At 31.8% G+C, this 12,644-nt stretch overlaps 1 protein-coding gene across 1 annotated transcript in view; it reads right to left on the reverse strand.

The window, feature by feature from the left end:
- The window catches only part of LOC132715097 (hypoxia-inducible factor 1-alpha-like), an 84,288-nt gene that overhangs the window by 32,483 nt on the left and 39,161 nt on the right, over positions 1-12,644 (reverse strand). The window contains exons 4-5 of the mRNA XM_060698077.1: positions 7,035-7,141; positions 761-905 (exon numbers count right to left, since the gene is read on the reverse strand). Of these exons, the coding sequence (XP_060554060.1) occupies positions 761-905; positions 7,035-7,141 (252 nt within the window). The remainder of the gene's footprint in view (positions 1-760; positions 906-7,034; positions 7,142-12,644) is intronic.

A 12,644-nucleotide genomic window follows, 5' to 3' on the forward strand; every position in this document is an offset into this window, starting at 1 on the left:
TTTTGTACAGGTAATTCTAAGAATATGCTTCCTCCAAATAACATCACCTACAATAACCTTGTCATTACGCAACAAAGATTCCAAATGTCCCAGTTCGTTAACCTATATATCTGAAAAAAATTTTCATTGGTAGGAAAACTCAAACCGATTGTTAAGTTATGCTTATTTTATGAACTAATTTTCATATAGTTTTTCAAATAGTAGAATAATTCAAATTAAATTGCATATAGAGAAGTGGGATTCATTACTGATGGAAAGTTTACAAGAAGGCATCAAGGACATAAGTGTGCTTTAAAGAACAACAGCAAAATCTCTGATAGCAAAATCTCCGTCTCATCATGCTTCACATTTTTTCCAAGTTATTTCAAAACCCCTTGATGCATGACAGAATTACAGGCCAGACAATATTTTTTGACTGCTGAACTTTGACCTCTTAGTGTGACCTTGACATTGGAGCTAAGGATCTAAGAATTGTGCATGACACACCATCTCATTATGCCAAATATTTGTGCCAAAATAAAATCCTTTATTCAAGAGTTATGGGCCAGACAAGGTTTTGAACACACACACATCCATCCACAGATGCACAAACAGACAGACAGGGGCAACATTATATGCCACTTCAATTATCATGTGGGGGCATGAAAACTTTAAAAATGTTAAAACTGTTGCTGGAAGTATATAGACATATATCAGAGATTCTTGAAATAAAAAGACCTTGATTATACATTTGCAAGCTAGAAATATCTAATGAAAGTACCTGATAACATAATTCATGCAGACAATGTACTGAGGTTTATTTGCAGTATTGTAGATGATTGTTGCCCTAGTCTGCAGCCACACCCAATTATCCGCTTTGCCAAGGAATCTGTAATATTTACTCACTGATGTCCCCTTGATTATTACTGAAAATGTAAAAATAATTCACATGTATATAATACACTATATAATTTGGTTTTATTTACTGGAATTCACTCAAATATTACTTTCAAAATCAAGACTGGCTCTGAATATTTGCTATGTCCCATCAACAATGATTTAACTATATGTACTATGCATTTCACTGACATAAATAAGCTAATGTAATGTGCAACTTTTGTTGATACGATTTTTGTAATGTGATAGATATGATTTTGTAAAATGCAACTTTCGTTGATATTATTTATTGGGTTTGGCTTTTGTTTGATATAAATATGTGAGGTTTGGCTTTTGATTGATATGAAAATGTGAGGTTTTTGCTTTTGATTGATATGAAAATGTGAGGATGGACTTTTGTTTAATGAAGATTTAAGGATTGGCTTTTGTTTGATATGAAGATGTGAGGATTGGCTTTTGTTTAATGTGAGGATTGCCTTTTGTTTGATATGAAGATGTGAGGATTGCATTTTGTTTGATATGATGATGTGAAGATTGCCTTTTGTTTGATGTGATGAAGTGAAGATTGCCTTTTGTTTGATGTGATGATGTGAGGATTGCCTTTTGTTTGATATGATGATGTGATGATTGCCTTTTGTTTGATATGAAGATGTGAGGATTGCCTTTTGTTTGATATGATGATGTGATGATTGCCTTTTGTTTGATATGATGATGTGAGGATTGGCTTTTGTTTGATATGATGATGTGAGGATTGGCTTTTGTTTGATATGATGATGTGAGGATTGGCTTTTGTTTGATATGAGATTGGATGTGAGGATTGGCTTTTGTTTGATATGATGATGTGAGGATTGGCTTACTGTTTGATATATGATGTGAGGATTGTCTTTTGTTTGATATGATGAATGTGAGGATTGGCTTTTTGGATATTTGATGGAGATTGCTTTTGATATGATGATGTGAGGATTGGCTTTTGTTTGATATGATGATGTGAGGATTGGCTTTTGTTTGATAAGATGATGTGAGGATTGGCTTTTGATCAATATGAAGATGTGAGGATTGGCTTTTCTTTCATATGATGGTGTGAGGATTGGCTTTTGTTTGAAATGAAGTTTTGAAGATTGTCTTTTGTTTGATATGAAGATGTGAGGATTGGCTTCTGATCAATATGAAGATGTGAGGATTGGCTTTTGGTTGATATGAAGTTGTGAGGATTGGCTTTTGTTTGATATGAAGATGTGAGGATTGGCTTTTGTTTGATATGATGATGTGAGGATTGGCTTTTGTTTGATATGAAGATGTGAGGATTGGCTTTTGTTTGATATGAAGATGTGAGGATTGGCTTTTGATAGATATGAAGATGTGAGGATTTGCTTTTGTTTGATATGATGATGTGAGGATGGTTTTTTTTTTTATATAATAATGTTAGTTAGGCTTTTGTTTGATATGATTTTATACTGTCACAATGGGTTTTTATGATATTATTTTGTTAAGTAATTCATTATTTTGTAAAATAATTATTTTTTAAAGTTGGGCTTTGAAGAGATGATTTCATTAGGTTGGGCGTTTGTTTGATATGATTTTGTAAATGTGCAACTTTTGTTGATATGATTTTGTGAGGTTGGGCATTTGTTTGATATAACTTTGTGAGGTTCAGTTTTTGTTTTTATTATTTTGTAAAGTTTGGGTTTGATTCATATAATTTTGTAAGATGGAGCTTTGTCGATATGATTTGTAACATGTACATACTTTGGAAAGGTGTTAATATGACTTTATAACCTGTCAGTTTTGCAAGTTTAGTTTATATGAATTTATGTCAGTTTGTGTTAATTAAAATGAAACTACGTAAAATCCATTCCTCTAACCAACCAGTATTTTATGCAATGAGTAAAAAGTTTCTTGCTCATGGAAAAAATAGCTTGCCTCAATGGGGTTTGTACCCATTGGCCAGCAATCCTAAGAATAGTATGTTACCCACTTTGCCACATAAAATAATGCTTTTATTAAATGTGTTCATATGGTAAGGTTGCATTATCTTTGATATGATTATTGTATGAGAAGATGTTTTTGTTGTTAATGCACTTGTTGAAACAGTTTAATAAGGTGAGGCTTTTATTAATAAAGCAATGTTTGGAAATGCACACGCTGATATGACTTGGTAAGATGAGGCTTTTATTAATAAAGGTTTAGTTTATACAGGATTTATTTAGTTTGTCTTTGAAGGAAGCTATAAGCTTATAATAGTCTCAAATCAGCTCCTGCAATGAACACACATGTACTTAGCAAAGGGAACCAAGTTTCTTTCTTAAGGAAACAACGCCTTGATCCTGACAGGGTTTTAATTGACTTGTCCATCTTTCAATCTGTACACAACCATTCATAATTTTTTCAGAAAGTTTAAAAAAAAAACTTACTTAGGAAAGGTGCAGACAATTATCAGACTACAAAGATGTGCCACTAGAAGTATTAGGATTATTAAATTTTGTAATGTAATGCTTTAAAAGGTAGATCTTTCATTAACATGGTTAGTATAGGTGGCCAATTTGTACAACATAGAAAGTTCTGTATTTTATAATGACTCTTTTTGTTGTCTTTTTTCAAGTTGTGTTGTAAGGTGGTCCCCTTTAAAAAATATGATTTTAGTTTGAACATAATTTATTTAGGCTCAATATAGAAAGTTTATTACTTATTTGATCCCCTCTTTTGCCTCCTTCCTGGAATCTATTAGCCAGCCGGTACTGGTGTCATATGCCGTAACATGGTTGTGAAGGGCTTTAACTCATGATCCCTAATTGGTGGGGAGCAAACCACTGCTGACTTTGTTAGTTCGCCTGCCTGTGATTGATATGGATTTGAAAGGTGCCACTTTTTGTAGATATGATTTTGTAAGGGGGCTTTTAATGCCTAGTTGGTTTTTTCAAATGACCATTTTTTTGAAACGGTTTGGTAAGGTGACATTTCATGAATAAACAAATCAATGAAATAATTGAAAATATGTCTGGGTGTCTAAAATGTCTCTTAACTTCCAGGATTAAGACAGATAATACGGCTTGGCAGTTATAATACAACTTTAGAATTCTAATTTTAAACATTTTTACATTATCTTCATCAAGATGAACTCCTACAAATAAATGTTTAGCAATTCTGAATTATATATAATTATTCATAATGACTGTATTAAAAGTTCTGTTATGAAACAGTACAACTGGGATGGGAAACAAACAACAATTATCATCCATTAAATTAAATTAAGTAACAACATTTATATCAAAACAACTGTATTTACAAAATCTAGAAACATTTTTCCAGTGTCCCTACCTTATATGTATGTGCATATACACCTAAGAGATTCCCTGCAGTTGTACAATAACATTCAACTGTAGCTATTCTAGTTTTATGCGAGTTTAGCATGATAGACAATCATAACAAGATTATTAATATCTCAAAAAACACTTCACTTGGTTCAATTGACTATTTCTATTGTAAAGAAATATTGAAAATAGATTTCTTTGTCATGGTCTAGACCAAAGAATCAATATCAATATCAATGCACTTATAACACATTTAAACTTGACCATACTCATTGGACACCTTAAGAAAAACACTCTAGTCTCAGCTCCTTAAGCAAACAAAGAAACAACAATCATCATGCAATTTCCAAGTGGCATGGCTGAATGGTTTATGTAGCAGACTAGTTATCTAAGGATTGCTGGATGAATGGGGTTTAAAGCCCTGTCAGAGGCGAACCTTGGTATCCGTAAGCAAGAAACTTGTTATTAAATTGCTTAGTAGTGGTTTGTTCCAGGAATGAATTTGAGAGTGTTATAAGCTTATATATATCTTCCTACACAAATTAACAAAATACTGTATAATTAATTAATAATAAATGAACACCGAAACAAGCATTTCTCTGATTAATTTCTCAAGTGCATTTTAACTGGTCAATTAGAAGTCTGACTAAATTTCTTTTTTTTAATTTTTAGTACATTAATCTGCAAATGCATTTTGTACACATGCAAAATACTGGTTGGTAACTTTATATAAATGTAAACATTTTCAAAATTTATGAGTCATATGAGTTTCGTAAATGAGTATGAACACATTTAATACTCAAAAAGACAAGTCTACATGTATGTTGGCAATACTTTACATGTTTGGTGTATGCTAATTAGGCAAACAATATTAGGCCAACATTTTACCAATCTACCATCTTATGCCAACAAACTTGAACTGTATCATTGCTTTTGTTGCTGATGACAAAAAACTTCCAAACGTTGTTAAGTAAAATTCATCTTGATGAATAACTAATGAATAATTATCAAGTTTAATGACTTCAAATTGAGGGGTCTATTTTGATGTCAAATAAACTACACACTCTTCCTGAATATGACTTTCCTATGTCATGGTTTGGTATCAAAACTCAATAATTTAGAGACAACATAAACAATAACTGTATGATGTACCACACCTGCATCAATAACAAAATTCCATATTTACACAGCTTGCCATTTACATGTTTCAATTAATATCAAGGACAAGCTGGAAAAATACACACATTAAAGACTCCTACATAAGCCAGCAAAATGTTCCACATGCTATAATGTTCTAGAACTAAAACAATTTATTATGAAATATAATCTCTGAGTAAAAAACACAACAACTAAATTTCTACCTAATTAAAAATTGGGGAAAAAACCCAACCCCTATCGGGGTGAAATGGAAAAAAACAGTGTTTAATATCTCCTTTTACATATCATTCCCTTTCAAAGCAATTCCATATGTACAATATTCCCTATTGTTTCACAATCAATTACTGCTGTCCGTATCTCCACATTTTATACCCAGTTAGCATGACAAGCCGTCATAAAACCATATCATGCAGCTTTTTATTTATCAGAAATCAAAGCAAATAGGGAAAATATTCATTAAAACACAATAAAAAAAATCCTAGTAATACCATGAAATTCTTGCAATATAAAAATCACGTATTTAACAAGGTCTAGACAAAATAGGCAATGTTTGAATGGTTGCATGTAGACCTGTGTCTTTTTGTGCTCATTTCATAATTACAGAAAAGTATTTGTGAGTCATCTCTCTAAAACTACCTTTAATTATAGCACCAGCAACAACCTGAATATGAGGGCTATAATGACACTATATTGCTCATCTGAAATTCAATGCTAGAAAAGATTATAACTTGTACAATGCTAACGCCATGTAGTTTCAGAAACAAAATCTATGCAAAATAGATGCCACAAGACAAAGCCAAATTTGATTCCATGATGAATGATTTACAAAAATAATTTGCAGGGGATCATAAAATAATGCTACTGGGGGATCACAAGATAATGCTACTGGGGGATCATAAGATAATGCTACTGGGGGATCATAAGATAATGCTACTAGGGTATCACAAGATAATGCTACTAGGGGATCACAAGATAATGCTACTAGGGGATCACAAGATAATGCTACTAGGGGATCACAAGATAATGCTACTAGGGGATCACAAGATAATGCTACTAGGGGATCACAAGATAATGCAACTATAATAATACTGAGGGATCACAAGATAATGCTACTAGGGGATCATAAGATCATGCTCTTGGTTATTGTAGTTTCTGATGAGCAAGTTTTAATGATTTTACCATAAAGCCTTTCCAGCTACAACTGTGACCTTCTTTTGCATTACAGCATAAGGTGAGGATTTAATTCCTGTACAGTTAAAATTCATCAAAATCTACAATATGGTTAAAATTTATTTCTATTTTTGGCTCTTGCTGCCATCTTGTACAATTTTCACTAGTTTTGTACAGAGCCAACCAAGAATAATTCCTATCAAGTTTTATCAAATTCTATCAAGGTTATTCAGGGGGAACAGGAAATGTTATTTTCAGATTTTTCAAATTGTAGCTCTGGTGGCCATCTTGTTTCAGAAAGACACAAATTTTAGCTATTTTGTAAAGAAGGGTCCAGAGATCATTGGCCATGAGGATAATGTGTAAATGTAGATGCCATCTAAAAGGCTGATCACAGTAAGTTAAAAGTAAAATGATAAATGGTTTGATCAGTATGTCTCAACAAACATGATAAGTAAGTGGAGACTGTATTAGAATATTCCTTGTAAAACACAGTTTATAATTTAAGACAAATATACTTACAATTGTGGTGACAATCACCCACTTTTGGGGCATCTATCGGGTTATGAAAGTGATACGCTGTTTTACCAATTACTTCACTTGGCTCATACCCAATCAATGTAATTATTCTGAAAAAATAAAGAATTGTACACATTTTTTATGGTGACTTAAAACAATCATATTTCAGTCAGTTAATATGGTGCAAAGTTGAACTGCAGCTGATATTTACCTGCAATTGTTAAAGTGTTATAAAAATGCATTGTGTGTGTGTGCGTTTAGGTTTGTTTCCCCTTGCCATCGGAATAGTTACTATATGGGCCAATATTTAAAAGTATCACTGTTGTGATTCTTTAAATGCAAGACTTTTAATATAAATGAGTTCAATCAAAGTATTCTTACAATAGTTACACATGTATATGGATAAACATAGCCTTTCTTAGCAGATTATATCATAGTTAATTCATTTCATCATCCTGCTATCAAATTAATCTTACATCTTAAGACACATCATAAATAAATCTTATTCCTTTTAAACATGTAATCTTGATAAATTTCCTCACAACTTCCCAAGACATTTCTTACATAGCTAAACATACTGTATGTTCCCAGCAGAACATTATCTCTATTTGTACATATTTCTTTCAAAACATAAGATATTTCATAGAAATATCTGGCCCTGCACTCCCACTCCTTACTTGCAATAATTATGAAACTGGTCAATGTCATGAGAACAGTACCAGGCCAATATCAGACCATCCTATAAAATCAAACTATGCAGTCTATCTCAAAGTCTATCTGGTGTCATATAAATACATGTATTACTTTTAATACCATTTACCATGCTAAATATCTTAAATAAACTTAAAAAGTACTGACTGAACGCTGCCAACAATGCAGACCATGATCATATGGAATGGATGTGCCAGTTGACCTTTGTCAGCACTTGTGGCCTAGCTAGATACAGGCTATGACTTAATAACTACTCCAGTTTCAAACTGCAAGTAGTCTCTTTAAACAAATTTATCAGAATCAATTTAGATAAATCTTACATGACTAATGTATTTTCACTGTCACAGTTATATCCACTACACTGTCAATTTTTCTTGTATATAAAATCAATGGTCTATAGAAATATTTTATAATCAAAATTTTACTGTGAATAGTGATATCTATGATAAGAAAAACAATGTTATTTGAAATGATGTTTATATTAATGTTCGTTTTCTTGTCATTGATAAATATTGGAGTGCATTACACATGCATGATGCATGTGATGGCATGAATTAAACCCTAGTAATTGGATACTTTTAAATTATTATGGCAGATCCTATTGATTGTCATTATAATACTTGATTTCTATGATTAATGTTGTTATAATCAACTTATTTCATTAATGTTAATGTAAAATCATAGAGCACTATCAAAACATCTTAACAACTTCTTGAATCAACTTTAATCTTTTGAATTATGAATAAAAAATTTGAAAATATCAAGTTACGGGTTTTAGCTTATAAATCATCACTTTCGTCCCTTTAGCAGACTCCCTTAAATAACAGTCATGCTTATGATAAAAATATGAAAAATTTGGAAATAAATTATAGTGACATACTGAAGGATGAGTGTACAATGGTGGCCAATCTTATACCACTTACATGAATGGAGAAGGAATTTTTTTATTTCATAAAATTTTGTGAAGAAAAAAGAAAACTTATTTTGGTCCTTTAGGGGTAACAACTGGGGGGAATGCATGATTGAAGCATATAACTTAAATAATGGAAGCAAGAAGATCATATTCTGCTAGTGATACAAATTCTGGGCAAGTTTAGCTCATATCTAATTAAATTTTTTCATTGAATGCGAACACTATGTGCTCAGGTGAGCTTAAAACATCAACAAATACAAAAATAATCTCAACAGCTTAGATCAATAGAGTTTTACGAATTTACAATGAAATTCCATTAGAATAATCACGTCAAAGTGTTAATCTTGAAGATGTTGACAGTTTCCTACCTTCATGGTCGGAGAACTCTTACACAGTCAATGTCACTTCCAGGATATAACATTTCAACGGTTTAGAGCGAATCTGGTCCATCTTTATATAGAAATAGAAGCAGATAGACCAGTTTCGCTCTAAACCTTCAATTTATATTCAGTGTCAGCATATTTGTTCCTCCATGACAAGAGATGGTTTACAAGGAAGATCTTAATCAAAATGTTAACATGTTGATAACCTTTAAAAAACAGTTTAATTTCTGTAAGAAAATTCATTTTTTGGCAGCTTGTGGGAATATTTTTATGGATTGGGAATAATTGGGCAGAAAAAGCACTGATCAAAGAATATCTGTTACAAAGTGTGAACATGTTTGTACCTCCATGACTAGAGATCTTTTTACAAAGTGTATTCTTACAGATGTTCTCTAGAAAACATTTTTGCGCCTCCATGAAAGGAGATCATTTAAAAATGTTATTATGTTTTATGTGCATGAGAGGAGATAATTAACAAAGTGTTAGCATGTTTGTAGCATATCTTTTACATCTCTTCATGCTTAGAAAAGCTGAATATTCTATCAAGTTGACCGATGGTAACAACGTTCAGCAATTATTGTCATAAAATCAGCGGAAGAGGTGAAATGGATCTGAACAAGGTAATATTCTCATAAGATTTAAAATACCAATGAGATCAATATAAGAGTGTAGTACGTGACAGTTTCCATCTCTCATACATTTATCACAAAGTGTCCCTGGAGGGAGTTAAACACCTCTTATACAGCATCCTACCTGTACAAACAATCAAAAACCAATTAATTTACAATTTACTTTATCTATTTTATTTCAACAAAAGATGAAAAGGAAAATTAGAATACTAATCACACAATTAAGCATTAAGACAGTTTTTGTGTAGGTAACAGCCAATACTGTCACTGTACTTTGAGAACAATTTTCATCTACATAAAATGTCTGCATAGTCTGCTTGAATTTTATGACATGTATAAATGTAGCAGAGCTTAAACTTTTCTGCTTATAAAAAAATGTGAACATTACAAAAACAAATGCAAATGCAAAAATATCATTTGTCAGAAACAAATGAATTTATTTTGTCATAACATTTAGAACTTATTAAGTTGTTTTGAGAGCTATATGTCAAACTGTCATTTTATCAACTGATAATATTTTGGGAGAAAACTATTTATTTCAGGTAATAGATTTCATACCTGCATTTTGTGTTGGTTTCTATTTTATGTTATATTAATTTTGTACTGTGCTACTCAGTCAGTACTTATTTTAATTTTTCACTAATGAATGATGAATGGTTTTCTCCAGATTAAAAGTTTGAAAAGTCAACTTAAGTAATTTAGCATGGTAAGTGTTAATTAATTAAACACCAGGTAACATTAAAGTGTTCAGAGTACCAGTATCAAACTTAAGTTATAGCCGACTTCTCCACTTTCCTGATCAACAGTGATGGAGAACCAGTGTTGGGCACTAACATACAGTACATCTTTGTGAAACAACACCATTTGTAAGACAAACATTCCAGTTATAGCTAGGCAATGTTGTTCTACAGAGGTAACATTTACTATGCAGCCTTACTTGGGAAGTACTGATACTGTAGATGCACCTACAGGTAATTGCTATGCAGTTGGCCAGTTTACAGAGGTTACACCATATTTTTCTGAGAGTTATAATGTAATATTGTTCTACTGACTCAAATATTTAAATGCATGGCACATATATAACTTATACCTTATACTCCATGAACTGTGCAGGGTTTTAAGTCTCTTTCATGACTGTAGTCAAATATAGATGGTAAACAGCTTGAGGTAACATTAATCTTACATAAATCAACCAATATTGATGAATGTAATGTTTGTAAATCAATATTCAAATAAATAAAGTTCCATTGACAATACGCTGCTTACAAATGAAGCAAGTTTTTCTTGAAATGGTAATGCAATTTAGCCATGTTCAGCCCACAATACAGAATTGGGGAGGAATTTTAATCAATTCATTTACATTTCTTCCAAATTAAAATGCCAGTAAATTGTTTATATTTAGAAAGGAACATACAAGAATTGTAATAATATTGCTGTTTTCACAATAAGATTGGACGCTTGAAAAACGCTTTTACTGCCTGAATGCTTTGTGTATAAGGATATCAGTGCCAGATTTTAGCAGTTTTCTCTAAGAAACATTCCCTATAAACATTGTTATGCATTACATTGATTTTGCAAGTTTCAGCTGAGCCTTAATTGGATGACAAAATGTCAGTCCACTGCGTGATACTCCAAGACGTGCCAAACAAAAACATTTAACAGAATATCTGAGACTGAATTATTTTACAGTAAAACTCCAAGTCATATTATAAGACTGCCTTCAGCTGTACAAGGATGCTTCAAAACACTTATTTTCTACTTTATATATCTTTATAATTTGAAAGGTGCGAGGTTTATTAATGATTCTTTATATACCATTTACTTAAGCAAGGCTGTAATGTTTGATTGTATTCTGTTTTCTTACATCTGACTGGTATATATCTGCAGAATATATGACAAGTGCAAGTAACCTGCCATTTATACCTTTATTGAATTCAAGATATCTTTGATGATTCAAATATAAATGGATTTTATTGCCCTCCACCAGACTTCTAATGTATGCACTGACATTCACATCTTGTGCAGTCCAGCAGACAATTACTATTTGTTTAAAGCTTCATTTAGCTTATACAGGATCACTCATAATCAAAACAGTGAAGAAAAAGGAATAAAGCTTGGAAAAAATCTAAAAAAAAGCCTCACAAAAATATTAATTACATCAGAAAAACAAGAGCATAATTATACCCATCAAATCATAATAAACTGTCCTCTTTATTAGAAACCTCTGCTATATTTAAATTATTATGTTACACTAACAAACATACTAATAAATGGAAACAGGTATTTATAATTGCAGTTATATTCATCTTGTAGTTTTTCCATTTATTTAATTCTATTACACTTTTCCTGTAATTAGAAATCAAGATTTCCGCTAGTGCTGTCACAATTTTCCTTAGAGCTATGTTACTGTAGCAAGGAGAGATTAATGTTCCTCCAACATGCAAACATAGCAGCTTCTCCATTATACATCACACAATATCATAACAAATACAACAATACATGTTACTAAGAAAACTTTCTAAGAGAAATCTGATGTTAATATTAGAATTTGAATTTTGTTTTTTTTTGTTAGTATTTTAAAGATAAAATTAATGTTTAAAACTGAAGTACTCTGCCTTAATATACAGAATACCTGGTTTTTGTTTTTTGTTGTTGTGTTTTTGTTTTGGGAGGGGGGGGGCATGGAGGGTGGGGTGGAAGGGGTTTGGGTAGTTAAAATGGCAATGATACAGTATACAAGGTAGGTCCAGATTTACTGTTGGAGAAAGACCTCATGTGACCCGTTGTATATTATTTCAGGCACAAACCAGCACCTGAGTAGAATTACTTACATTCTGTAAGCTTGGAGAAAATATTTAACAATAAACTCTTCATATTGTTTATATTGTCTACAATTACATCAATGGCTTTAAGGTAACTAATAATGGTTGATTGCATGCTTGATTGTGCTGCCGCAAGACAAAATGAAAAGCTTTTT

The sequence above is a fragment of the Ruditapes philippinarum genome, unplaced genomic scaffold (assembly GCF_026571515.1).
Source record: "Ruditapes philippinarum isolate M1 unplaced genomic scaffold, ASM2657151v2 ctg1340_1_1_1_1, whole genome shotgun sequence".
Lineage (NCBI taxonomy): Eukaryota > Metazoa > Mollusca > Bivalvia > Venerida > Veneridae > Ruditapes > Ruditapes philippinarum.